At 49.9% G+C, this 23,572-nt stretch overlaps 1 protein-coding gene, 1 long non-coding RNA gene and 1 pseudogene across 3 annotated transcripts; 1 reads left to right on the forward strand and 2 right to left on the reverse strand.

The window, feature by feature from the left end:
- Positions 1-4,585: 4,585 nt before the first annotated feature.
- LOC309818095 (large ribosomal subunit protein uL11-like) lies at positions 4,586-5,251 on the reverse strand (annotated as a pseudogene). Its single transcript has one exon. The product of its transcript is annotated as a large ribosomal subunit protein uL11-like (transcript).
- A 2-nt stretch (positions 5,252-5,253) lies between these two features.
- On the reverse strand, positions 5,254-12,374 carry LOC309818097. The gene is made up of 3 exons (XR_014296310.1): positions 12,188-12,374; positions 11,334-11,581; positions 5,254-5,267 (listed from the first exon to the last, which is right to left on the reverse strand). It is a non-coding gene; the product is annotated as an uncharacterized lncRNA (long non-coding RNA).
- SPINT1 (serine peptidase inhibitor, Kunitz type 1) lies at positions 12,210-23,470 on the forward strand. Its single transcript, XM_082647544.1, has 11 exons — positions 12,210-12,283; positions 12,497-13,036; positions 19,102-19,229; positions 19,461-19,599; positions 19,709-19,879; positions 20,056-20,082; positions 20,421-20,546; positions 20,659-20,709; positions 21,743-21,913; positions 22,138-22,185; positions 22,620-23,470. The coding sequence occupies exons 2-11, from the start codon at positions 12,577-12,579 to the stop codon at positions 22,829-22,831; spliced, it is 1,533 nt and encodes a 510-aa protein (XP_082503670.1). The 5' UTR covers positions 12,210-12,283; positions 12,497-12,576; the 3' UTR covers positions 22,832-23,470.
- The last annotated feature ends 102 nt before the right edge of the window (positions 23,471-23,572 follow it).

Consider the following 23,572-nt stretch of genomic DNA (forward strand, 5'->3'; position numbering starts at 1 on the left):
GGCCCTAAGTTAACAGGGTGAGGGAGATGTTTGAAGGCTGGAGGCCAAGATGGTAGCCTGGAAAAGCCCAGGCTTCAGAGGAAGGCTGACAGACCCCAGTTCAAACCCAGCTTTGCCCTGCATTGGTTTAATAACCCTCAAGTTTCACAACCTGAGTCTGTTTTCTCATCTGCAAAATGGGGTTTTGGAGAGGATTAAATGAGATGATGTATGTAAACATTCAGCCTGATATCCAAAACAGAGTCCCTTCTCAATAGACATCCCTTCCCTTCCTTTCTTTGCCTTCTCATCCTCCCTGCCTTCCTGGCGAGGCTCTGTCCGTCAAAGGCTGGCCCTGGAATTTCTCTGCAGTGGCTTCCTTCCTGGTCCTCTTTGGAAGAAGGTGGCAATAAGAAGGGGGTAGGGAGGCCTCTAAAATACAGCCTGTAGACTCAGCTCTTACCTTGATGACCTGTTACATTCTGTGATAGGCTGTTATGGCTGTTCCCTCCCTCTTCTGTTTCTGTCTTCTGAAGCGTTTGGGAGCCCTTTCAAGAAAAGGAACCAGATCAGAAGAGTCTATGGGTTTTGTTCATTCATTAACTCATTCATTTAACAAAGATTTTATGAGCTCTTCTTGTAGGTCAAGTATTATACTCAGTACTGGGAACTGGTGATCCAAAAAAGACACAGTCTCTGTTTTCATGGAACTTACAGTCTAGTGTAAAAATAAACAAACATTAACCAACTAATCAAATAAATGTAAAACTACAACTGTATTTAATGATCTGAAGAAAAGGTAAGAGGAGATATAGTAGGAGTTAACTAGGTACAGGAGCCAGCAAGAGTGGAAATGGCAGAAGGCACAGCATATGCAAAGGCCCTGTGACAGGAGGAAGAGGGTGAATACAAGGGACTAGAGAAGGTCAATGGAGATGGAACAAAGAGATGAGGGAAGCAAAAGCGAGCCATGAGGCAGACAGGGTGGAGGTATCTACATAGGGCCCTGTCAACCATGTTAAAGAGTTTTGTCTCTATCCTAAGAGCGTTGGGAATAACTGCAAAATCTTAAGCAAGGGTGGTTGGGTAGACTGACGAGTTCAGATTTAAATTTCCAAAATATCGCCTTAGCTATTGAATACAGAGAGGATCAGAGGGCACAGAAGTCCTGGAGGTCAGTTGGGAGGCCATTGCTGTAGGGCTTGACGGGGGGAGATAGCGCTGGTGATAGTGAGAAGTGGACACATTGGAGAGCTATTTAGGCGGTAATATTTAACAGAACTTGGCAATGGATTGGAATATGCAAACTTCATGAATGCCTACACAGGAACACAGACAGGTTCATGCATGGGGGCTCTCTGAGCATATTTCCTCATCTGTAAACTGGGGGTTGGTGAGATTCTGCATGAGCACACAACATGGCCCCAGTGAAGCTTGATGGTACACAAATGAGTTATGCTCATTATTTATAGTGTAACCCTCCTTATTTGTATTCTTCCATCTCAGCATTGACCTGCGGAGTGTCACTATTCATCAGTAAGTTTGCCCAAGATAAGGGAACTCAAGTTTCAAGATAAGATGTGAAGAAAAACCACCAGGACCACAGGGTCATATCAGGGTGGGGAAATAAAGAGGGTGCAGGCCTGGGCAGAGGCAAGGGTGTCTGCCCTGCTCTCCTGGCCTGGCCTGGGTCCAGTGGTGGGATAAAATAAGCAGCAGGCAGACCCCATCAGAACTAGACAGGATTTTTGTTTTTTAATTTTTCAGCCACGTCACGCAGCATGTGAGATCTTAGTTCCCCCACCAGGTACCAAACCCGTGCCCCCTGCAGCAGAAGTCTTAACGACTGGACCACCAGGTAAGTCCTTAAAAATTTTTGTAATAAAAGAAAAGCATGTTCATTTTAGAAACATTTCTAAATTTTCTAAAACATTTAAAAATTCCCATAATCCTGCCACACAAAACCACTGCTAGCATTCTGGCAAGTTTCTATTCTCTCTTTTTTTTTTTTAATGATTTTTAAAACAATTTTATTTATTTTTGGCTGCTTTGGGTCTTTGTTGCTACATGTGGGCTTTCTCTAGTTGCAGTGAGCAGGGGTGCACAGGCTTCTCATTGCGGTGGCTTCTCTTGTTGCGGAGCACAGGCTCTAAGAGCACGGGCTTCAGTAGTTGCAGCATGCGGGCTTCAGTAGTTGTGGCTCGCGAGCTCTAGAGTGCAGGCTCAGTAGTTGTGGCTCACGGGCTTAGTTGCTCCGCGGCATGTGGGATCTTCCCAGACCAGGGCTCGAATCCATGTCCCCTGCATTGGCAGGCGGATTCTTAACCACTGCACCACCAGGCTATGTATATATATTTAACATAGTTGAGAAAATGATATATAATACATAATTATTTAGAAAACTTTAAAAACTACTATCATTATTATTCAAGAAATAAGTTGAACAGAAACAGACTCACAGATATAACAGACTTGTGGTTGCCAAGGGGAAGCGGGGGTGGGAGAGGGATGGACTGGGAGTTTGGGGTTAGTAGATGCAAACTATTACATATAGAATGGATAAACAACAAGATCCCACTGTATAGCACAGGGAACTATATTCAATATCCTGGGATAAACCATAATGGAAAAGAATATAAAAAAGAATGTATATATGTGTATAACTGAGTCACTTTGCTGTACAGCAGAAATTAACACAACATTGTAAATCAACTATCAACTATACTTTAGGGACTTCCCTAGTGGTCCAGTGGTTAAGAATCCACCTTCCAATGCAGGGGACACTGCGGGTTCAATACCTGGTCGGGCAACTAAGATCCCACATGCTGCGGGTCAACTAAGCCTGTGTACTCTAGAACCCACTCGCCACAACTAGAGAGTCCATGTGCCACAACTAGAGAAGCCTGTGCACCACAACGAAGAACCGATGCACCGCAATGAAGACCCTACTGCAGCCAAATAAATATATATATTTTTTAATTTATTTATTTATTTTTGGCTGAGTTGGGTCTTTGTTGCTGCACGCAGGCTTTCTCTAGTTGCGGTGAGCAGGGGCTACTCTGTTGTGGTGCGCGGGCTTCTCATTGAGGTGGCTTCTCTTGTTGCAGAGCATGGGCTCTAGGCACGCGGGTTTCAGGAGTTGCGGCATGCAGGCTCAGTAGTTGTGGCGTACAGGCTTAGTTGTTCCGCAGCATGTGGTATCTTCCCCGACCAGGGATCTAACCCGTGTTCCCTGCATTGGCAGGCGGATTCTCAACCACTGTGCGACCAGGGAAGCCCCAAATAAATATTTTTAAAAAAACAAAAACCTATCGGGACTTCCCTGGTGGCACATTGGTTAAGGCTCCATGCTCCCAGTGCAGGAGGCCCAGGTTCAATCCCTGGTCAGGGAAATAGCTCCCACGTGCATGCCGCAACTAAGAGTTTGCATGCCATAACTAAGAAGCTGGCGAGCCGCAACTAAGGAGCTCCCTTGCCACAACTAAGACCCAGCCCAACCAACCAAATAAATAAAATGTTAAAAAAAAAAAACTATCAATACTTCAATAAAAAAAGTTTTTAAAAAGACATGTTCATTGTAGAAAATTCTAAAATATAGATATAAGAAGTATAAACGATATGTTTGGTGTATTTTCCACTTTTTATATAGATTTACTTATTTTGGATTTTCACAAAATTGGATCATTTTGTAACATATGTGTGCTATTTTGTAACTTATATTTTGAATACTTTTTGTGTCAGTAAGTAATTTTATACACATCTTTTTTCAACACTGTAGAGTTTCTCAAAATTTAGACTATGACTCAGAGTAAGAAATTCATTTAACCTCATGACACACACGCATACAAACACGAAGTGAAAATGTCTTATGAAGCAAAACTTACCTTTATTTTTTCAAGTGCTGACGGCAAGTCACTTTGCTTTCAAGACTCACTAATAGTTTCCAACCTGTTCTGTTAGAGGCAATTCCATGATCTAGTTACTCAAGCCCCTGCTACTAGATATATAGATTGCTACCAATTTTTTTGCCATTATAAATATTGCTGCTCTGAACATCCTTGTAACTATTCCTTTTTTTAGCAACACATGCTTCCCACCCCCACTCCCCCCTCCCACACTTTAGCGGATTTTCTAGAGGCAGAACTACAAGGACAAAGGAAGTGTGAACTTGTAGGGGAATTTGATGTTATGGCCATATTAGCTCCCTGAAAGGTTGTACCAAATAAACTGTTTATAGTTTGATATCCTAATTTTTTTAGTTAACGAATATCTTAGTTTTATATTGCTGCATAACAAATTATCCCCAAATTGATCAGCTTAAAACAGTAGGCGTTTATTATATCACTGTTTTAGTTGGTGGCTTAGCTGGCTCTTCTGGCTCAGGGATTCTCAGAAGGGTGCAAGCCAGGTGCGGGCCAGGGCTGTTGGCCAGACATCTGTTCCCTGCCATGTGGAGCTCTCTAGAGGGCTACTCACCACATGGCAGCTGGTTTCCACAAGAGCCAGGGCACTGAGGGGCGGGGCGGGGGGGGGGGTAGGCAAGATGGAAGTCACAGTCTTTTTTTTTTTGGTTGTCAAATAACCCTTTATTATTTCTTTGTAGTGCTTAACTAGCTGGGCATTCCACCACGCCACTGTGATGTCATCTATGATGTCGTGAGGGTGGCAGCCATCAACACTGCAGCCCACAGACTGGGTGGCCCCCAGGATCTCTTTAATGGTTCCAGAGAGTTCTCTAGCTAAAGACTGATGCCGCATCTGTCGGGCAATGTTGACAATTTCATCAAAAGTCATGTTTCCACTGTACTTAATGTTTTTCTGCTTCTTCCTTTCACTTGGTGATTCCTTGAGGGCTTTGGTCATCAGGGCAGAGGCAGAAGGTACCACCTTAATCTGGGCCTGTCGGTTCTGAATGGTCAGCTTCACTGTAATCCTCAGACCCTTCCAATCACCAGTTGCCTTGGCGATGTCATCACCAACTTTTTTTGGAGACAGATCCAGGGGGCCGATCTTGGGGGCCAGGGCAGACATGGCACCGACTGCCCCACCGGTGCACCTCAGGTACACGACTTTGATCTCGTTGGGGTCGAACTTAGGCGGCATAGTGGAGGCAGCTGGTGTCGGATGAACCCGGATTCGGGACGACTGAAGAAAGTTGCACCTTGGCCTCCTCTGACCCGAAAGCCAAAAGCAAGTCACAGTCTTTTTGTAACCTAATCTAGGACATGACATCCCATGACTTTTGCTGTATTCTATTCATCAGAAGCCAATCACTAGGTCCAGCCATGCTGAAGGGGAGGAGATTACACACAAAACAGCATGAATACCAGCAGGTGTGGACCATTAGTGACCATTTAGAGGCTATCAAACACGCTGAAATATTGTGAGCATTTTTTAAAAAAATTTCCCAAGCAGCTATTTCACTTTCTAAAAATTTATTTATTTATTTGATGCTCTGGGTCTTCATTGCAGCACATGGGCTTCGCTAGTTGCAGCACTCGGGCTTCTCTAGTTGTGGTGCATGGGCTTAGTTGCGGTATGTGCGATTTTAGTTCCACGACCAGGGATCGAACCCGGGCCCCCTGCCTTGGGAGCAAGTAGTCTTAACCGCTGGACCACCAGGGAAGTCCCAAGAGCATTTTGGACATTAGCAAAATTCTTCAAGAATTCCCTTTTGAGGGAATTCCCTGGCAGTTCAGTGGTTAGGACTCTGTGCTTTCACTACCAAGAGCCTGGGTTTGATCCCTGGTCGGGGAACTAAGATCCCACAAGCCTCAAGGAGTGGCCAAAAACAAACAAAAAAATTCCCCTTTTAGGGCTGCAACAGTATCTGAGGGGCCTTGTCTCCTTTACATAAAGATTGAACAGGTGACAGCAGCCTCGCCTGGAAAAGTATTTCAAGGGTCATTACTTTCCCCAAAATTCCTTATCAAAAATCCTTGGGATTCCCTGGTGGCACAGTGGTTGGGAATCTGCCTGCCAATGCAGGGGACACGAGTTCGAGCCCTGGTCCGGGAAGGTCCCACGTGCCACGGAGCAACAAAGCCTGTGCGCCACAACTACTGAGCCTGTGCTCTAGAGCCCACAAGGCACAACTACTGAGCCCACCTGCCACAACTACTGAAGCCCACGCGCCTAGAGCCTGTGCTCTGCAACAAGAGAAGCCACTGCAATGAGAAGCCCACGCACCGGAACGAAGAGTGGCCCCTGCTCCCCACAACTAGAGAAAGCCCGCGCACAGCGCGCAGCAATGAAGGCCCAGTGCAGCCAAAAATAAATTAAAAAAAAAAAATCCTTGACTCTGCATTATCAAGGGAATTAGAAGGCTTTTATTTAGATCATTACAACTAAAATTTATAAAATGTATTTATTTATAATCATCACATAATTACAACTAAAATTTGTTCTGTAAATATATTATCCTTCTGTTTCAGTTATTATTGCCGCAAAACAGTTACCCAAAAACTGGGTTGGCCTCTTGGTGGGTGTTGAGCCAACAGATACGATCCAGCCAGAGACTGGGAAAAGGAAGGATTCATTATTACTTGCAGCAAGTAAGGAGAACACCAGGGATCTTTCCCAAAGCAGTCTCTCACCGAACAGCAAAACTGGAAGTTCTGAGCTAAGGGTACATGCATATTCATGAAGAGGTTTGAGCAGAGGAGCATTCAGCATAGAATTATGGCAAAGGTTGACAGAGTCCAAGTCTTGGTGGATTGAAGTCAGGAGGGTCAACATCATCATTCCGTCCTCCACCTGGGTGGGGGCCTTAGTTCCTGCTGAACTCAAAGACGTATAATCATGTATTGAATATATCCCTTGAGGAGGAACTAGGACTCTGCTTTATCACTGCACTATTGTTTGACTGCCTTCTCTGTTCTGACATTCCTTTGTTCCCTCAAGATCCTTGTTACTGAGACCTGTTTGAGGGCAAGCATTGCGGCCAGGCTTAGATCACAAAATGGCTTCTCTCTTTTTTTAAAAATTTATCCTCGTAGCGCGGCTTGTGGGATCTTAGTTCCCCGACCAGGGATCGAACTGAGGTCCCCGGCAGTGAAAGCCCGGAATCCTAACCACTGCACTGCCAGGGATTTGCCCCAAAATGGCTTCTCTTATGTCAAGAATGCCATTCCTGATTCTCTTTCTCCAGGGACCCGCTAACCTAACTGCTTATGAAATCACACCAAAATTTAAAGGCTTAAAACAAACACATTTGCTCACAATTCTGCAACGTGAGCAGGGCTTCACAGGTGTAGCTAATCTCTGTTGGGACGAGTCGACTGGGGCTAAGGATGCAGGATAGCTTCACGAAGCTAGTCAGCTGAGGTGACTGTGAGATAGCCAGATCCCTCTCTCTCCCTTCACAGTCTCTCATCCTCCAGGGTCTTGCTCTCTTCCGGTGGCCTCTCTCTTCCTCAGGGTAGTCAAACTTTACATCACAACTGGTTCTAAGAGGGGAAAATGTAAGCCACAAGGCTGAGGCCTGAAAGTCATGTGGCACCACTTCTGCTCCGTCCTACTGGTCAAAGCAAATTGTGGATTCAAAGGGAGGGGAAAGATAGATGTCACCTCTTGGTGGGAGGAGTAGCATGCACTTACAGGGAAGGTGAGGTCCTGTCTACCATCTTTGATAGCCATCTTTGTAGACAATCCATTATACCTACTTACAGAAACCACCAGACCACCATCCAAGACAAGGCACTCAGTGTTTCTTTTCTAGTAGTGGTGTTAAGGACTGAATGTTCTCACCAAAACACCCACTCCTAAGGTCAGTGGTTGGTACTGGTGGTATGGCAAATATGAAGGAAACCTGTAGCATAAACCCTGGCTTTCTCTTTCCCAAGTTCATAGACAGGGAGTGAGCCACGTGGTCTAACAAAAGAGATAACTTACCCAGACAGCTCTCCTTGGGCCTGCAATGTACAATTAGAAAACAATATCATCTGGAAATGCTTTGCAGAAAGTCAGGTCAGAATCACAGAAAGAACCTAAGATTGGCATTCAAGAGACCTGAAGTCTGGAGGTGGCCTCTGCCACATACTATCTCTGTGTCTCTGAACAAATCAAGGACAAATCTCTGGACCTCAGTTTCCTATATGTAAGGTGAAGGGCTTTAACTAAGGTCCCCAGTACCTCTGACACTCTCTACCTCTCCACAAACCAAACTTTATGAATCCATCCAGAGGACAGCTGGTTCTGTACACACTGCTAAAGAGGGTCTTGGGGGTCACTGAGGATCTGAACAGGTGAAGGACAGATGAAGGCAGGGCTGGAGTGTTACCGAGTCCAAGCTCACTCTGCTCGCCAAACAACAGGCCAATAAAGCAGGAGACAAGCTGTTGAGGCAAGGAATACGACTTTATTTGGAAAACAGGCAGACTAGGGTCCCCAAAAAACCATCGCATCTGGGTCTGGATGCCTGTTTCTTTTATAGAACAGAGAGGGGGAGGAGGTGAGGAAGTAAAGTGAAAAGGCCATTTATCTTGCAAAACATCTCCTCCTGTGGCCTGCATCAGGGAGGGGATGTGTTAATTTCTTTTTTGCAGCCATTCACAGGTGGGCAGGGTCAGATTGTCTCCCTGTGAGCTGAACAAAGGCACTTTAGTTTAACATTCAGGCACAGGGGCAGGGTTCCCTAAGGCAGGCCATTATGTATGATTATAATAACAAAAACAATGAAAAGCAAAGGTTAAATTCAAAGAAACAAATCCAACATGGAGTCAAAATTGGCTCTTCCCTGGGGCTTCCCTGGTGGCACAGTGGTTAAGAATCTGCCTGCTAATGCAGGAGATACGGGTTCGAGCCCTGGTCTGGGACGATCCCACATGCCACAGAGCAATTAAGCCCGTCTGCCACGACTACTGAGCCCACATGCCACAACTACTGAAGTCCGTGAGCCTACAGCCCGTGCTCCGCAACAAGAGAAGCCACCACAATAAGCATGTGCACCACAACGAAGAGTAGCCCACACTCTCCACAACTAGAGAAGGCCCACGCGCACCAATGAAGACTCAACGCAGCCAAAAATAAATAATTTTTTTTTAAAAAAGAAAAGGCAGGACTCCAAAGTGACTGGGACAGTGAGATCAGGAGAGAATATGGAGACAGAAGCATTTTGGGGCTAAATATGATCAATGTGGAGGTTATGATGATGTAGTTTTCTCTTCACCAAGGAAGCATTCCATGCTCACTAAAGGAAACCTCGGAAATAATTTTATTTTATTTATTTATTTTTTTTGCGGTACGCGGGCCTCTCACTGTTGTGGCCTCTCCCGTTGTGGAGCACAGGCTCCGGACGCGCAGGATCAGCAGCCATGGCTCACGGGCCCAGCCGCTCCGCAGCATGTGGGATCCTCCCGGACCGGGGCACGAACCCGTGTCCCCTGCATCGGCAGGCGGACTCTCAACCACTGCGCCACCAGGGAAGCGTCGGAAATAATTTTTAAGCTAGGAAGAAGAAAATGTCACTTCGAATTCCCATCATTCAAATGCCATCACTTTCACCACTTTGGTGGACTATCTCAGTCTTTTTTCCCCTCGTGTGTAGGTTTTGTCTTCTGGACGTAAGAAGCAGCATAAGGTTGTGAGAAAAGTGTAGTTTTTGATGTCAGAGAGACTTGAGTTAAAATTCTGGCTCCGTCACTTTTTTCAGGTGTCAGATGTATCTATTAACTCATTTAACCCTCATACTAACCCTGTGAAGCCCCACTGCATATACAAGGAGGCTAAGGCACAGAGGGGCTAAATAAGTTGCCAAAGTCTACAACTGATAGTGACAGATGAAAGAGTTAAACCCAGTAGTCTTGAGTCTGAAGCCCACAAGCTGAACCCCTACACAGTCTTGCCTCCCACTCTTCACTGCGTGACCATGATGGAGTTTAGTGAGCCTCTCTGCAAAGCAGAAACTATTCTCAGAGCTGTTGTGGGAATCAGAGATCACAGATGTCGAGTGTCTGGCACACAGCAAGCATCTCAAATGGGGGCTGATCATCACTTGAAAGTTTGTGTTTCAGGCAAGTTGAATCTGAGGTGAGGGTGGAATTTCCAGCTGAAGTCAGACTGTAAGTGCAGTAAAGCAGTGTTTAGGTGCTGAAGCAACAGACGTGGCCTTCCTGGACTCCAATCCCTGCTCTGCCACCTAACTGCCACGTGACCTGACAAGTTCATTCACCTGTCTTAGCCTGTTTGCTCATCTGTAAAAGGGGAATAAAATTAGTACCTATTTTCTTGGTTTGTTTTGAGTATATGGGGCAATGCGTGGGAAATACATAGGGTTTGGGCATTGTCAGGGCTTGACGGATGTAGGTTTTTGTAATGGTGTATATGATGGAATGGAAGTAATGTGTAATGGTGTAATGGAAGTAATGATTAATCTGTAGTAATATTACCATAAGGTAACAGTCTCCTGTGTTAGGATTCTTGTATGCATAAGGTATTGAAGGAGGTAGGAATGAAATCTCAACAAAATCCTTTCTTTCCAGTAACTGCACAATCGTATGCTTCATTCCTGGTGTACCATCATTGCTCTAATGTTCCCCACTGTGCCTGGGGCAGTGGAAAAACCCAGAAAATCCAGAGAAGGGGAGACAGACCTCAGATTCCCACCCCCAACACTCATAATGTGGGCAGCTAGGGAATGTTGCAGTTTAGCCAGGAAAATGATTGAAGGGTTGGCTACAGGACCTAGTAGGTAAAGCTGCTCTAGATAAGAAAGTAGGAAGACCGTTCCCATTGGGCTGGGGTTTGTTAAGTCATCATGAGAAGGTGTGGAATCTCTTTGGGGGGAAAGCATTAATAGGACCAATCTTGCTCTGTAAAGAATGGACTTTAGGGGCTTCCCTGGTGGTGCAGTGGTTAAGAATCAGCCTGCCAATGCAGGGGACACGGGTTCGAGCCCTGGTCCGGGAAGATCCCACATGCCACGGAGCAACTAAGCCCGCGAGCCACAACTACTGAGCCTGCGAGCCACAACTACTGAAGCCCGCGCACCTAGAGCCCATGCTCCGCAACAGGAGAGGCCACCACAATGAGAAGCCCGCGCAACGCAAGGAAGAGTAGCCCCTGCTTGCCGCAACTAGAGAAAGCCCGCGTGCAGCAACGAAGACCCAACACAGCCAAAAATAAAAAAATTAAAGAATAGACTTCAGGAGGAGTTCTTCTCTCAGGAAATGCAATGAGCCTGGCTTCAAGGAGTACATGGCTCTGTGAAGGTCATTAACTCAGCTACTTTGGAAAGCTGGAATTTCTAGCTTCCAAGGATGTTATTTCACTGGAAGAAAGCAGCCAGCTCCTGACCAGGATCATCCCACCTGGTGAGAGAGGAAAGGGATTCTGCAGAGAAGGGATCAACTCACCAAGGAGGCTAACAGGGACTCAGCTCCGACAGTGACCCGAATGTAAACGTTAGTACACGTTGAGGAAGGGCCTCAAACCAAAAGGAACCACTGCAGATCAAGCAGGGAAGCCTGGACACTGGAAATCTCCTGTTTCTCACTCTGACAGAAAGGAGGGCTTTCGGAGCTGGCAAAGGTGGTGACGATGGAGCAGGCATCCTGGATTCCAGTTACCAAAGGTGCAGCCACGCAGTTTCTGGGATCTCTTCCTGCCACAGATGGAAATGATTTCCCGAGGGCTGACGACGACAGCGAGATCTTTTGCATAGGGCTTTCCCCCATTTCTTCTCCGCCAGCCCCTTCCCAAGCGCCTCAGGCCTCGGTCTGGGAATGCCGGCCCGGACCGGAAAGGGAGGCCGGAGGTAGCCGCCCCCGAGTGCCCGACCCACCCTCGGGTGCCTGACTTCGCTGAAGCGTCCTCCTGACCTGTCCGGGCCTCCGGGAATACGGGTGTACTTCTGGGGTGCGGGGAACCACGTGAGGCTGGACTCGGTGGATCCAGCGGCCCGGGGCAGGGCGCCCCGGCCTCTGAGCCCCTTTGGGCACCAGGCTGAGGGAGAAGGGTCGGGGATCCCGGGGATGCGGATAGGCGGTCCGGAAGCTGGGGCTGGACAGGCGCACCGGGCGTGGGCGGAGCCGGCGGCGCTGGGGTTAATGTCCGCCCCGCCCCTGCTGCGCTGACTCAGTTTCACCAGAAACTTGGGGGAGGAGGTGGCCGATCGCCAGCGCACCGGGCACCGGGGCGGAAGCTGCGGCCTGAGCCGCGCAGGAAGCCGGGACCGGAACATCGGCTGGCCCGGCCCCACCCCACTCACCTGAGCAGGTAACCAGGGCCGAGGTGAGCGAGCGAGGAGGTGAAGCGGGTTCTGAGCATGTTTGGCCCTTTGTTCTCTGCTCGTGCGTGTGTCCGGGTACGTGAGTTCCTTAGACGTCCGTCTGGCCGTCCGTCGGGCTGTCGGGTCACCGGAGTGTGCGTGGGAGGACCGGGCCCGCGTGCCCCTCTCCACTCCCGGGGTGCTCGGTGCTTCCCGGTCCTCCCCTTAACTTCCTCCCGGCCCGCCCGCCTACCTTGAAGTCTCCCGGCTGATCCGGTGTCTCCTCCTCCGTCCCCTCCCCTCTCTCAGGTCGCTATCACCCTCGGAGGTCAGGGGCCCACACTGTGAAGGTGACCGCCGTGGGGAGGAGGGCGACGGTCCCTGGGGGGATGATGGCCGGGGCCCGCCTCTCCCAGGCCCGCATCCCAGCGGTCGCCGTGTGGCTCCTTTGCTCGCTCTGCCTCCTGGGCACCGAGGCCGGGCCGCCGCCCGTGCCCCCCAGTCAGCTCACGGCCGACAACTGCCTGGACCGCTTTACCCCCGGGGTGCCTGCCTTCGTACTCGACACCGACGCCTCGGTGAGAAACGGCGCCACCTTCCTGCGCTCCCTCACCGTGCGCCGCGGCCGGGACTGCGTGCACGCCTGCTGCAGCTCCAACGACTGCAATCTGGCGCTGGTGGAGTTGCAGCCCGACGGCGGGGAGGACGCCATCGCCTCCTGCTTCCTCATCAACTGCCTCTACGAGCAGAACTTCGTGTGCAAGTTCGCGCCCAGGAAGGGCTTCATCAACTACCTCACGCGGGAGGTTTACCGCTCCTACCTCGAGCTGCGGACCCAGGGCTTCGTAGGTAAGGACGAGGGTGCCAGGATTCGGGGAAACTCAGAGAAGGGACTGGTTATGGAGTCCTGCGCGAGGCATCAGAACGCAGTTAGGAGGAGAGTCCCATTCGACCCCAACTCCTCCTTAGAAGTAGGCGGTACAAACAGTAAATAAGGGACAGCCTACAGGAGTGGGGAGAGCTGACACCCTAGAGCACAGACTGGCTCCTGAATTGAGGATGTTGAGTGGGTTGGTGCTCTGGGATGTGTGTACAGGAGAGAGGACGCAGCTTCTCCGGATTCTCACTTCTGGCCCCAATAGGCCAAGTCAGGGAGTTAGCTGTCTGGAGGCCACCTGGTGACTAGATAGATAGAAGATACGCCTGGCGCCTTGGCGGAGCACTGTCCTAGGCACCTTGGTGCCCTGTCAAATGAACCTGGTGAAGGATAGGTTCCTTCTCCACTGCTGGGCTTGGGATTGGTTATAGCATCTCTCTGTACTCCTCCCCCCACGAGCTGATTTTTTGGTGGTCTGGGGGAAACTGTCAGGCCCCCAGAGTCTAAAGAACAAGCCCAGTCTGGGGGTGACCCAACTGGGGAGGGGGCGGTATTGAGGACGCAGTAGCCTAGAGCCTCTGGGGTGGGGGTGAGGAGGGTTGCTGGGTGAGTCAGCCCACTGGTATGTATATCTGGTAGGGAAGGGATGTCAGCTGTCCAGGCAGAGGTGTGTGTGTGTGTGTGTGTGTGTGTGTGTGTGTGTGTGTGTGTGTGTGTGTGTGTGTGTGTGTGTGTGTGTGTGTGTGTGTGTGTGTGGTAGGGAAGGGATGTCAGCTGTCCAGGCAGAGGTGTGTGTGTGTGTGTGTGTGTGTGTGTGTGTGTGTGTGTGTGTGTGTGTGTGTGTGTGTGTGTGTGGTAGGGAAGGGATGTCAGCTGTCCAGGCAGAGGTGTGTGTGTGTGTGTGTGTGTGTGTGTGTGGATCTGGTAACCAAGCTGTCTGCTCACCTTGTTTACTTCCAGAATAAGGGCAAAGTCGGGCCCAAGGCTCCTTCTCTTTCCTCCTGGGACTGAGCAGTTAGCTAGGATCAGGGCCCCTCCAGAGACCTTCAGTCCCCATTCTCTCCACCTGCTGTTCTGGCCAGGTGGGGCTCCGGGGCAGGGATGGGTCACTCTGATAACCTCTGTTAGCTCTCTACAGTTTGCTGATTGCTATGCCACTCAGCCTCTCACTTAGGCATCATGACAACCACCTCTGAAAAGGGTGTTAGTAGTCATCCCACTTTTAGATTAGGAAACTGACTCCCATGTTAAATGGATGAAGAAGATGTGGCACATATATACAATGGAATATTACTCAGCCATAAAAAGAAACGAAATTGAGCTATTTGTAATGAGGTGGATAGACCTAGAGTCTGTCATACAGAGTGAAGTATGTCAGAAAGAGAAAGACAAATACCGTATGCTAACACATATATATGGAATTTAAGAGAAAAAAAATGTCATGAAGAACCTAGGGGTAAGACAGGAATAAAGACACAGACCTACTAGAGAACGGACTTGAGGATATGGGGAGGGGGAAGGGTAAGCTGTGACAAAGTGGGACAGAGGCATGGACATATATACACTACCAAATGTAAGGTAGATAGCTAGTGGGAAGCAGCCGCATAGCACAGGGAGATCAGCTCAGTGCTTTGTGACTGCCTGGAGGGATGGGATAGGGAGGGTGGGAGGGAGGGAGACGCAAGAGGGAAGAGATATGGGAACATATGTATAACTGATTCACTTTGTTATAAAGCAGAAACTAACACACCACTGTAAAGCAATTATACTCCAATAAACATGCGAAAAAAAAAAGTAATGGGTCAATGAAGAAATCAAAGAGGATATCAAAAAAATACCTTGAGATGAATGAAAATAGGAATACAACTTTCCCAAATCTGTGGGACACAGCAAAAGTAGTTCTAAGAAGGAAGTTTATAGCAATACAGGCCTACCTAATGAAGCAAGAGAAGTCTCAAATGGAAAGTCTAACTTTCCACCTAAAGGAATTAGAAAAAGAAGAGCAGAGGCAAAAATTAGCAGAAGGAAGGAAATAATAAAGATCAGAGCAGAAATAAATAAAATAGAGACCAAAAAACAATAGAAAAGATCAATGAAACTAAGAGCTGGTTTGTTGAAAAGATAAACAAAATTGATAAATCTTTAGCCAGACTCGTCAAGAAAAAAAGAGAGGGGGCCCAAATAAGTACAATTAAAATGAAAGAGGAAAAGTTACAATCAATATGACGTAAATACAAACAATGATTAAAAATAATAATAATAATTTGCCCAGGATAACACTGCCCACAAATGGGAGACCTGGGACTCAACCCCAGGCAGGACCTCCAAAAGTCCTGTGCTGTTCCTCACACAAGACCACCTTTCTGGTAAACCTGTCTCTGATCCAGGACAGCTCAGTGGACGACAGAACCAGAGACTGGGGAGCCCAGGCGCCAGGATTGGAGTGGAGCTGGGTGATCTCAGTCCTGGAAAGTAGAAAAGGGACTTTCCTCTCCAGCCTTTCCTCTTCTCCCTATTCTTCCAATAGCTCTGGATCTCTGAGGAGAGGTAGGGTGGAGATTCCGGGAGGGGGACACTGTCTCTGGGCCACTGAGTCCCACTGGGCCAGGGCCTGAGCCTGTTCCACAAGGAAGCAGCAGAGTGTAGGTGGTGATGACTCTAATTGACCTGAGCTGCCTGCCCTCCCTGTTCTGCCAGGACCCCTCACTGTAGGGCTAGCACCTGAAACTCTGGGATCTGGTCAGGAAGCTGAGCTGGATGGGGCCTTCCTCATCTGGAAACCTCCCCACCCCCTGACTGGCCTGGTTGGCACAAGACAGGATGGAGTGGGGATTTCCTGGGACCTGTGGGGAGCTGGGTAGACCTTGGACTTAGTATGGGCCCCAGGCCATTTCAGGGCAACGCAGCGTTTTGGGGAGTGGGGGATGCCATGTGCATGTCAAGGAGTCCATTCTCAGCTGAGTCCTATTAGAGAGGTTGGAAGTACGAAGAGGGTACAAAGAGGGTCAAGCCACTGTGGCATCCTGGAGGCTAGGCTAGGGTAGACCTAGGCAGGCAAAGTGGGCAAGTGCTCAGGGCTTCTAAAACCTTTGATTTACTGGGGAGAATCCTCCCCAGGGTGGGTTGATCTGTTCCCCCTTTCCCTGCCTATGGCCAGGCCAGGCCAGGCCAGTCCAGATTGCTGGGGCCTCCTGAGCACCCTGCTCTTTCCTCCTCTCCCCTTCCCCCTCTTTCCGTTGGAGGAGTGGCTTAGAAGGTGGAGTCTGTGTTTCCCTTGAGAGTCCTGAGGCCTGGCAGCTGGGGGAGGGGCTGGCTTTATTGCTACTCTGGCCCTTTGCTCTCTTGGGGGTGGGAAAAAGGGAGTAGTGGTAGGGCAGGGCATCTGCCCCTTGCTCCTGGGGGCTGGGGCTTGGAGCGGGCCAGCTGTGTGTGAGTGGACATTGCTGATTTGGCCCAAGATCTGCCGTGCCACTCAGCTTGCCACTTCCACCCTAGGGGCCAGTGGGGCTAGCCTATCTTTCTGCTAGTAGACTGCCAAGTAGTCTGTCTCCTTTCCCCTTTGACTGCTGATTACTTTCTGAAAAACGCAAGGAGGGAGGAATGGGCTCCTCCCAGCTCACTGCCCCCTTGGCTTGGCCTCTCACCTCAGGGCCTGGGGATGGCCCCTGTTGGGCCCTTAAGCCACTGGGCTGGGGCTTGGTTCCAAACAGGTACTTTCCTGCTCTCCCGGTCTCTTACTTCCCCTCAACCGAGGTTCCCTTTCCTCATTCCCGTAGCCCTCTGCACCATTGGATGTGTTCCTCTGTGGAAGTTCTCCCCTCCCATCCCTTTGCTGTCACTGTGTGTCCTGGTCTTCTCACCTCTGGGACCACCCTCTGAGAGTTCCCTGTTGGCTCTGCTTGCTCTGCCTCATCAAAGAGGAATCTCTGTGACTCAGCCTCCTACCAGCTGTTCTTATCTCTACCTTCTCTTCTTTGAACTCTTAAACTTGATGTAACCCTCTGCAGAGCCTCTGTGGAGGGCAGTTGGGCAATACCCACCCAAAATGTAAATGCATATAACCCTCAACATGACTCCACTTGCAGGAACTCATCTTGCAGCTATGCTTAAACTTGTGTAAAACAACTTACCAGGCAATCAGTCACTGTACCATTGTTTATAAGAGCAAAGAATTGGAAACAAGCTCAGTGTCTGTCAACACATCCTATAATTGGATACTGTGGTGCTGTTTTAATCATAATAATAAACCCTGAGGTAGCAAGGGTTAGTTCTTAGTAGGGAGGGAGGGAGGGAGGAAAGAAGGACCTACATCAAGAGAGACTAGACTGATGGACTGGTTAATGTGTTGTAAATTTTGGTGCATTCATACAATAAGTACTATGCAACAACAAAAAAAAGGAAGAAGAAGTTCTTTATATATTGCTATGACTGATTTCCAGTATATATTAAGGGAAAAGCAAGATGAAGAACTAGCATGCTTGTGAATATTCTATACACTCTCTCTTGATACTCACACATACACACACACCCAAACTAGTAATTGAGAATGCCTCTGGAGAGAGGAACCTGGGGGTTTAAGAATCAGGGACTTAATTCTCACTACCCTTTTGTATTTTTTGCATATTTCATCATGTACATGTATTACCTAAGCTAAAAACAAAAACAAAACCCAAAGACTATAAAGATTATTTAAAGAATCACACTTCTAAGCACATATGGCCTGCAGCATGGTGTTTTGATGTTTTGGAGAGAGCATGAATCAGACCAGGGTTCAAACCCCAGCTCTGCCGTTTTGAAACTGAGCGACCCTGGGCAAGTCATTTAACCTCTCTGGTGTCAATTTGCTCATCTGGAAAGAGGGACAAGAATGCAGTTGTGGCAGGATCTATCCAGCCCAGCTGGTCTCCTCAATGTCCACCTAACCAGTCTTACAAATTCCCGACTCCTTGCTTTGGCTCATCATGTTTTCTGCTGTCATCAACAACACCAACATTCTTCCCCACAACCAAACAAATAAAAACAAAAGGATCCAAAAATCCTTTCTCCCTTCTTCACAAAGCCTTGCCTTTTTCCTCTAGCTTGCTGTGGGCTTTCCCTTCTCTAAACATCCACCTCCTTTTCTTGTACATGTATCACACAGCCCTTCATCTTGTTGGGTCTTTCTCCCATTTTGCTTCCTGTTGTTGGGTCTTACCTGCCTAACTGGACCGTAGTACCCTCAAGGGCAGTGTGTCCATTTCCTAAGGCTGCTGTGCCATGTTATACACCCTGGGTGACTGAAGACACTAGAAATGTACTGTCTCACAGTTCTGGAGGCCAGAAGTCCAAACTCAAGGTGTCAGCAGGGCCACACCCGCTCTGAAGACCCTGGTTGGGGGAGGGTATGGTTGCCTTGTGCCCCCTTGTAACTGGAGGCAGTCTGTCTGAGGTGGCAGAGGCATCCTGCTCCTGTGCCAATCATCATGGGACACCAAGGCTTGACGTGGTGCTGCCCAGGGCTCTGCTCAAGGTCTCTGTCCGGATGGGCTTCTTAGCAGTGATGTGGGCTGCAGGGCGAGGGGTGATGGTGTTAATTACTCATTGACTTATTTGGCTTTTCAAAAGTATCGTTACTCTTAGCTTTTTAAAGCAATTAGCACAAGTACCTGCTTATTGTAGAAAACAAGAAAAGTCCCCCTTCCAAATATACGTGCATATATTGATATATATAGTGTATATATATATTGTATATGTATATTGATATATATAGATATATATATTTATATATTTTTTAATTTTTTTCCTAAATGGGATCAGATGGCAATGCTGTTTAGTTATTTGCTTCAGAAAGTTGGTTTTATAACATAAAAATGTCTTAAGTATGATATATCTAAACAGAGGGCAAGAAGATGGTTTAGTTGTGAAATCGCATCTGTGTCTCAGGCAGGCTGCCAAGTCCTAGGTTGGTCTAGTTGTGACCCATAAGGCACCAGCCCCCCACTCTAGGAGAGATCCTGTCCATTCATTGAGAGTTGACCTTATCTCACCTTCCTCCCAGGGTCCCGGATCCCCAAGGCCTGGGAAGGCACAGACTTGAAGGTACAGCCACAGGAACCCCTGGTGCTGAAGGGTGTGGAGAACACAGACTGGCGCCTACTGCAGGGTGACACAGACGTCAGGGTAGAGGTGCGATGTTGGGCTGGCTCCCTGACCCCCACCTCAGCTCTCCAGGGCCCCCTTTCTGGGGCTGTAGGCCAAACTGCGGCTCCAGACGGGGTGGGGTGGATAGAAGCTGAGGATCCATTTAATACCAAGTCCCTCGGCTCCCCGCAGTGGGGTAGGGGGGCTGACTGGGAGGACCTGGGGCCAACCAGGGGCATCAAGCGGTCCCAGCCTGATGGCCACTCCTGTGTTTAGAGGAATGATCCAGACCAGGTGGAGCTGTGGGGACTCAAGGAAGGCAGCTACCTGTTCCAGCTGACGGTGGCTGGTTCAGACCAGCGAGAGAGCACGTCCAACATCACAGTCACTGTGCTGTCCCCCAAGCAGACAGAAGGTGAGGAAGGGGGTGGGGAGGCAGACCCAGGACTCACCCACACCCTGCACCCTGCTCCGGCTCTGCTGATTGGCTCTCGGAGCTCCCTCACCAGCTTTCCTTCCCCCAGAATACTGCCTTGCATCCAGCAAGGTGGGCCGCTGCCGTGGTTCCTTCCCCCGCTGGTACTACGACACCACAGAACAGATCTGCAAGAGTTTTGTTTATGGAGGTTGTCTGGGCAACAAGAACAACTACCTTCGGGAAGAAGAGTGCAAGCTCGCCTGCCGCAATGTGCAAGGTGGGCCTTTGTGAAGCAGTGTTGGGGCTCAGGTGACATTCCCCCAGGGTAGGTGTTCTCTCGTCACGGGTCAGGGAGGTAGGCGTGGGAATCCCCCGTCCCCGGGCCCCCCTATCAGCTCATCCCTGCTGGGGCCTGGCCCTGCCTCCTCTCACTTCTCTGTTTTTCTCTCCCAGGCCCCTCAGTGGAAAGGCATCATCCAGGTGGGCTTTGCTTCTGTCCCTATTCCCCTCACCCCTGCCAGCTCCCCAGCCTCTGTCAAGTCCAGGCCCCTGACCACACTGCCCTGGCCCAACAACCCATTCCTACCATCAGAATGAAGGCCCACAAGTGCCCCAGCCCTTGTAGCCCAGGATCCTCCTATCAGCTTCTGCCCGTTTTGTGTTAGGAGGGTATAAGGGACAGGGGTGGAAAGGGAACCGGGGTTGTGTCATGATGCCACCTTGGGGTAGAGAGGGCCAAGTAGATGATGAACTCTTGGTATCTGTTGGCCGCTGCTTGAGCCTGACCTCACTGTCCACCCTGTCCCGCCCCCACCCAGTGTGCTCTGGCACCTGTCACTCCAGCGAGTTCCGCTGCAGTGATGGCTGCTGCATCGACAGCTTCCTGGAGTGTGATGACACTCCCGACTGCCCCGACGCCTCCGATGAGGCCACCTGTGAAAAATGTGAGGCCCGGGGGATGGAGGGCGGTGGGCGCAGCAGGGGAGGTCCAGACCACTCACCCCACACCTGGGAGACCCTCGTCAGGTCTGCGCCTCTGATCTTTCATCTTTGCAGATACCAGAGGCTTCGATAAACTCCAGAAGATCCATTTCCCCAGGGACAAAGGTGAGCTCCTGCCCAGGTCCCCTGGGTCAGGGCTGGCACTGCTATCCTCACTCATCCCATCAATGGGCCAAAGGCCTGCTGTGTGTACCAGGCTGTGGGCAGAAAGCTGGGTGGGGGGTGTCCTGGACTTGCCTTCTATGTTTCCCAAGCATCATACATCCTCTTAACACGTTCAGAAATTTAGCCATGCCTACATATCACTGAGATGTTATTGATTTAACTTCATGTATTAAAAAGGAAATTTCATATCACTACCGTAAATGAAAAGCCACTATTATATGCCACGATCTGAGACTGACTATTAAAATAAGTATAATAGGGACTTCCCTGGTGGCACAGTGGTTAAGAATCTGCCTGCCAATGCAGGGGACATGGGTTCGATCCCTGGTCTGGGAAGATCCCACATGCTGTGGAGCAACTAAGCCCATGAGCCACAACTACTGAGCCTGCGTGCCACAACTACTGAAGCCCATGTGCCTAGAGCCCATGCTCCACAACAAGAGAAGCCACCGCAATGAGAAGCCCACACACCGCAACGAAGAGTAGCCCCCGCTCACCGCAACTAGAGAAAGCCCACGCACAACAACGAAGACCCAACGCAGCCAAAAATAAAAATAAATAAATTTATTTTAAAAGAATAAATAAATAAGTATAATAAAACATGGTAATAAATTTTAGCTGGACATTGTTGTCTGCCAAGGCTCAGACCCTTAGCCTTCTTTGTTAAAAGGTAGACTATCCAGTGCTAGAGAGAAAAACAAGACCTTGATAGAATTGGGAATGCTGAAAGAAAATTGAAAAATATATGAGTCAAGTTTAGGGTGATTCTGGGCCTAAGCTTACTCTCCTCTATCTTCCTTGCAACACTTTAGATGAGCCAGATATTTCTGGGGCCCCAGGCCCTCATTGAGTCACAGCCATCCTCAACATGAGGAGGAGGGTCAGGAGGTGGTGGGCAGCAACGATGTGGAGCCTGGTGGTGGCAGGGAGGCCACGTGGACACTCACCCCTTTGCCTGCTTCTTACCCCCCAGGCCACTGCGTGGACCTGCCAGACACGGGCCTCTGCTTGGAGAGCATCCCCCGCTGGTACTACAACCCGTTCACTGAACGCTGCGCCCGCTTTACCTATGGTGGTTGCTATGGCAACAAGAACAACTTTGAGGAGGAGGAGCAGTGCCTTGAGTCCTGTCGTGGCATCTCCAGTGAGCAGGGCAGTGGGGGGCGGAAGATGGGGAGGGGAAAGGCTTAGCTAGAGCATTTGGCTCTGTCCCAAGGCCTGGGCTGGTCACACCTCGTCCTCAGAGCACCCGGAGTAGGGGTGGGAAAGGATGGCACTGGGTCTGGGGCACTGCTGAAGAGCAGCTGTGTCTTTGAACCCTTCATATTGACTTGTCTCTCCGCGACCCCTGCCCTGATCATTTTGTAGAGAAGGATGTGTTTGGTCTGCGGCGGGAAAGCCCCATTCCCAACACAGGTAAGCCGCCATCTGCCCTGTCACCACTGAGTAGGTATCAACTCAAGGATCAACTCACACAATTGGTTGTGACGGCCTAAGCCAGTGCTGAGAAGGATCCTGAGGTTGGCTGAAGGGACAGAGTGCCACGATCAATTGTGGTATCTGCCAGGGGCGAGGGAGAGAAGCATAAAAATGAATGCCAGGTGTGTGTGCCGTCAGCACCCCGGGCCTTCCCCCACACTACCTGCAAGTAGAGCAACCTGGAGCCGAGACCTGAAGCCCATCAGAATCCCTCTCACCGAGCTCCCAACAGAGCTGATCGAGCTGCTCACATGCCCGAGGGCCGTCCACACCCGGCATCCATTTGCCTTGACCCTTCCTTACAGAGTTGGGGTGGGCGTCAGAACTGAGCAGGTCCTGGGAGCACCTCATTCGGCTCCTTCTTCCTCCAGACTCCGTGGAGGTGGCCATTGCAGTGCTCCTGGGAACCTGCATCGTGGTGGTGGTAGCCATCCTGGGTTACTGCTGCTTCAGGAACCAGAGGAAGGGCTTCCACAGACACCGCCACCACCACCCCCCACCCTCTACCCCCACCAGCTCCAAGGTATCCACCACCGAGGACACGGAGCATCTGGTCTACTACCAAACAACCCGACCCCTCTGAGCCTGGGGCTCTAGAGGGCTCTAGCCAGTTCTCACCTGGCCCTGCTTCCTCCTTGCCAAGGTAGAGGCCTGGGCTGAGGAAGACTTTGGGACCAGAGTCCTCCAGCCTGTTTCCCAGGCCTATCTGCCTCCAGGGCCAGGGCTCCAGACCCTCTTGGAGGTGTCTCAGCTAAGCTCAGGCTACTTGTTCCTGAGAAAGCTCAAGGGTCTGCAAGGAGCAGAAAACCTTTGAGCCAGGAGTCCCACGCATGGTTGGACCCGTCTGCCTAGGACTTCAGAGGAAGTTGGAATTTTGCTTCCTGTTCAGAGCTGCCTGCCCCCATCCCACGACCTTGAGAAGAGGCCTGGGGTCGCATCAGAGGCTGGAGGCCCCAACTCCCGTCCTCCAGAGCTGCCCCTCCCACCCTGCAAAGTCCAGGGCTGGGGTGCAGGGGAGGACGTCCCTGTATATTCTGTGTTGTACAGAGCTGCTTTCTGTTTATTTAATGCCGTGCCGGGTGGGTGGGAGGAGTGGAAAGTGGCTCTCTGGCCGCTGCCGCCTCTTCCCCTTCCCCACGGAGTGAGCCCCAACCTGGCCTGGCCTGGCACACACAGCCAGATCCTCGGCGCCCCCCAGGGCCCTGCTGCTCCCCTACTTCCCACCGGCCCCAGTCCACCCACAGTGTAATAAAGTGATTTGTCCTGTGAGTCTCCTGCCTCTGCTGTGTGGGCCAGGAGAGGGACAGAGCTGCAGGGGGAGATG

This window comes from Grampus griseus (genome assembly GCF_964374135.1).
Source record: "Grampus griseus genome assembly, chromosome: 2".
Lineage (NCBI taxonomy): Eukaryota > Metazoa > Chordata > Mammalia > Artiodactyla > Delphinidae > Grampus > Grampus griseus.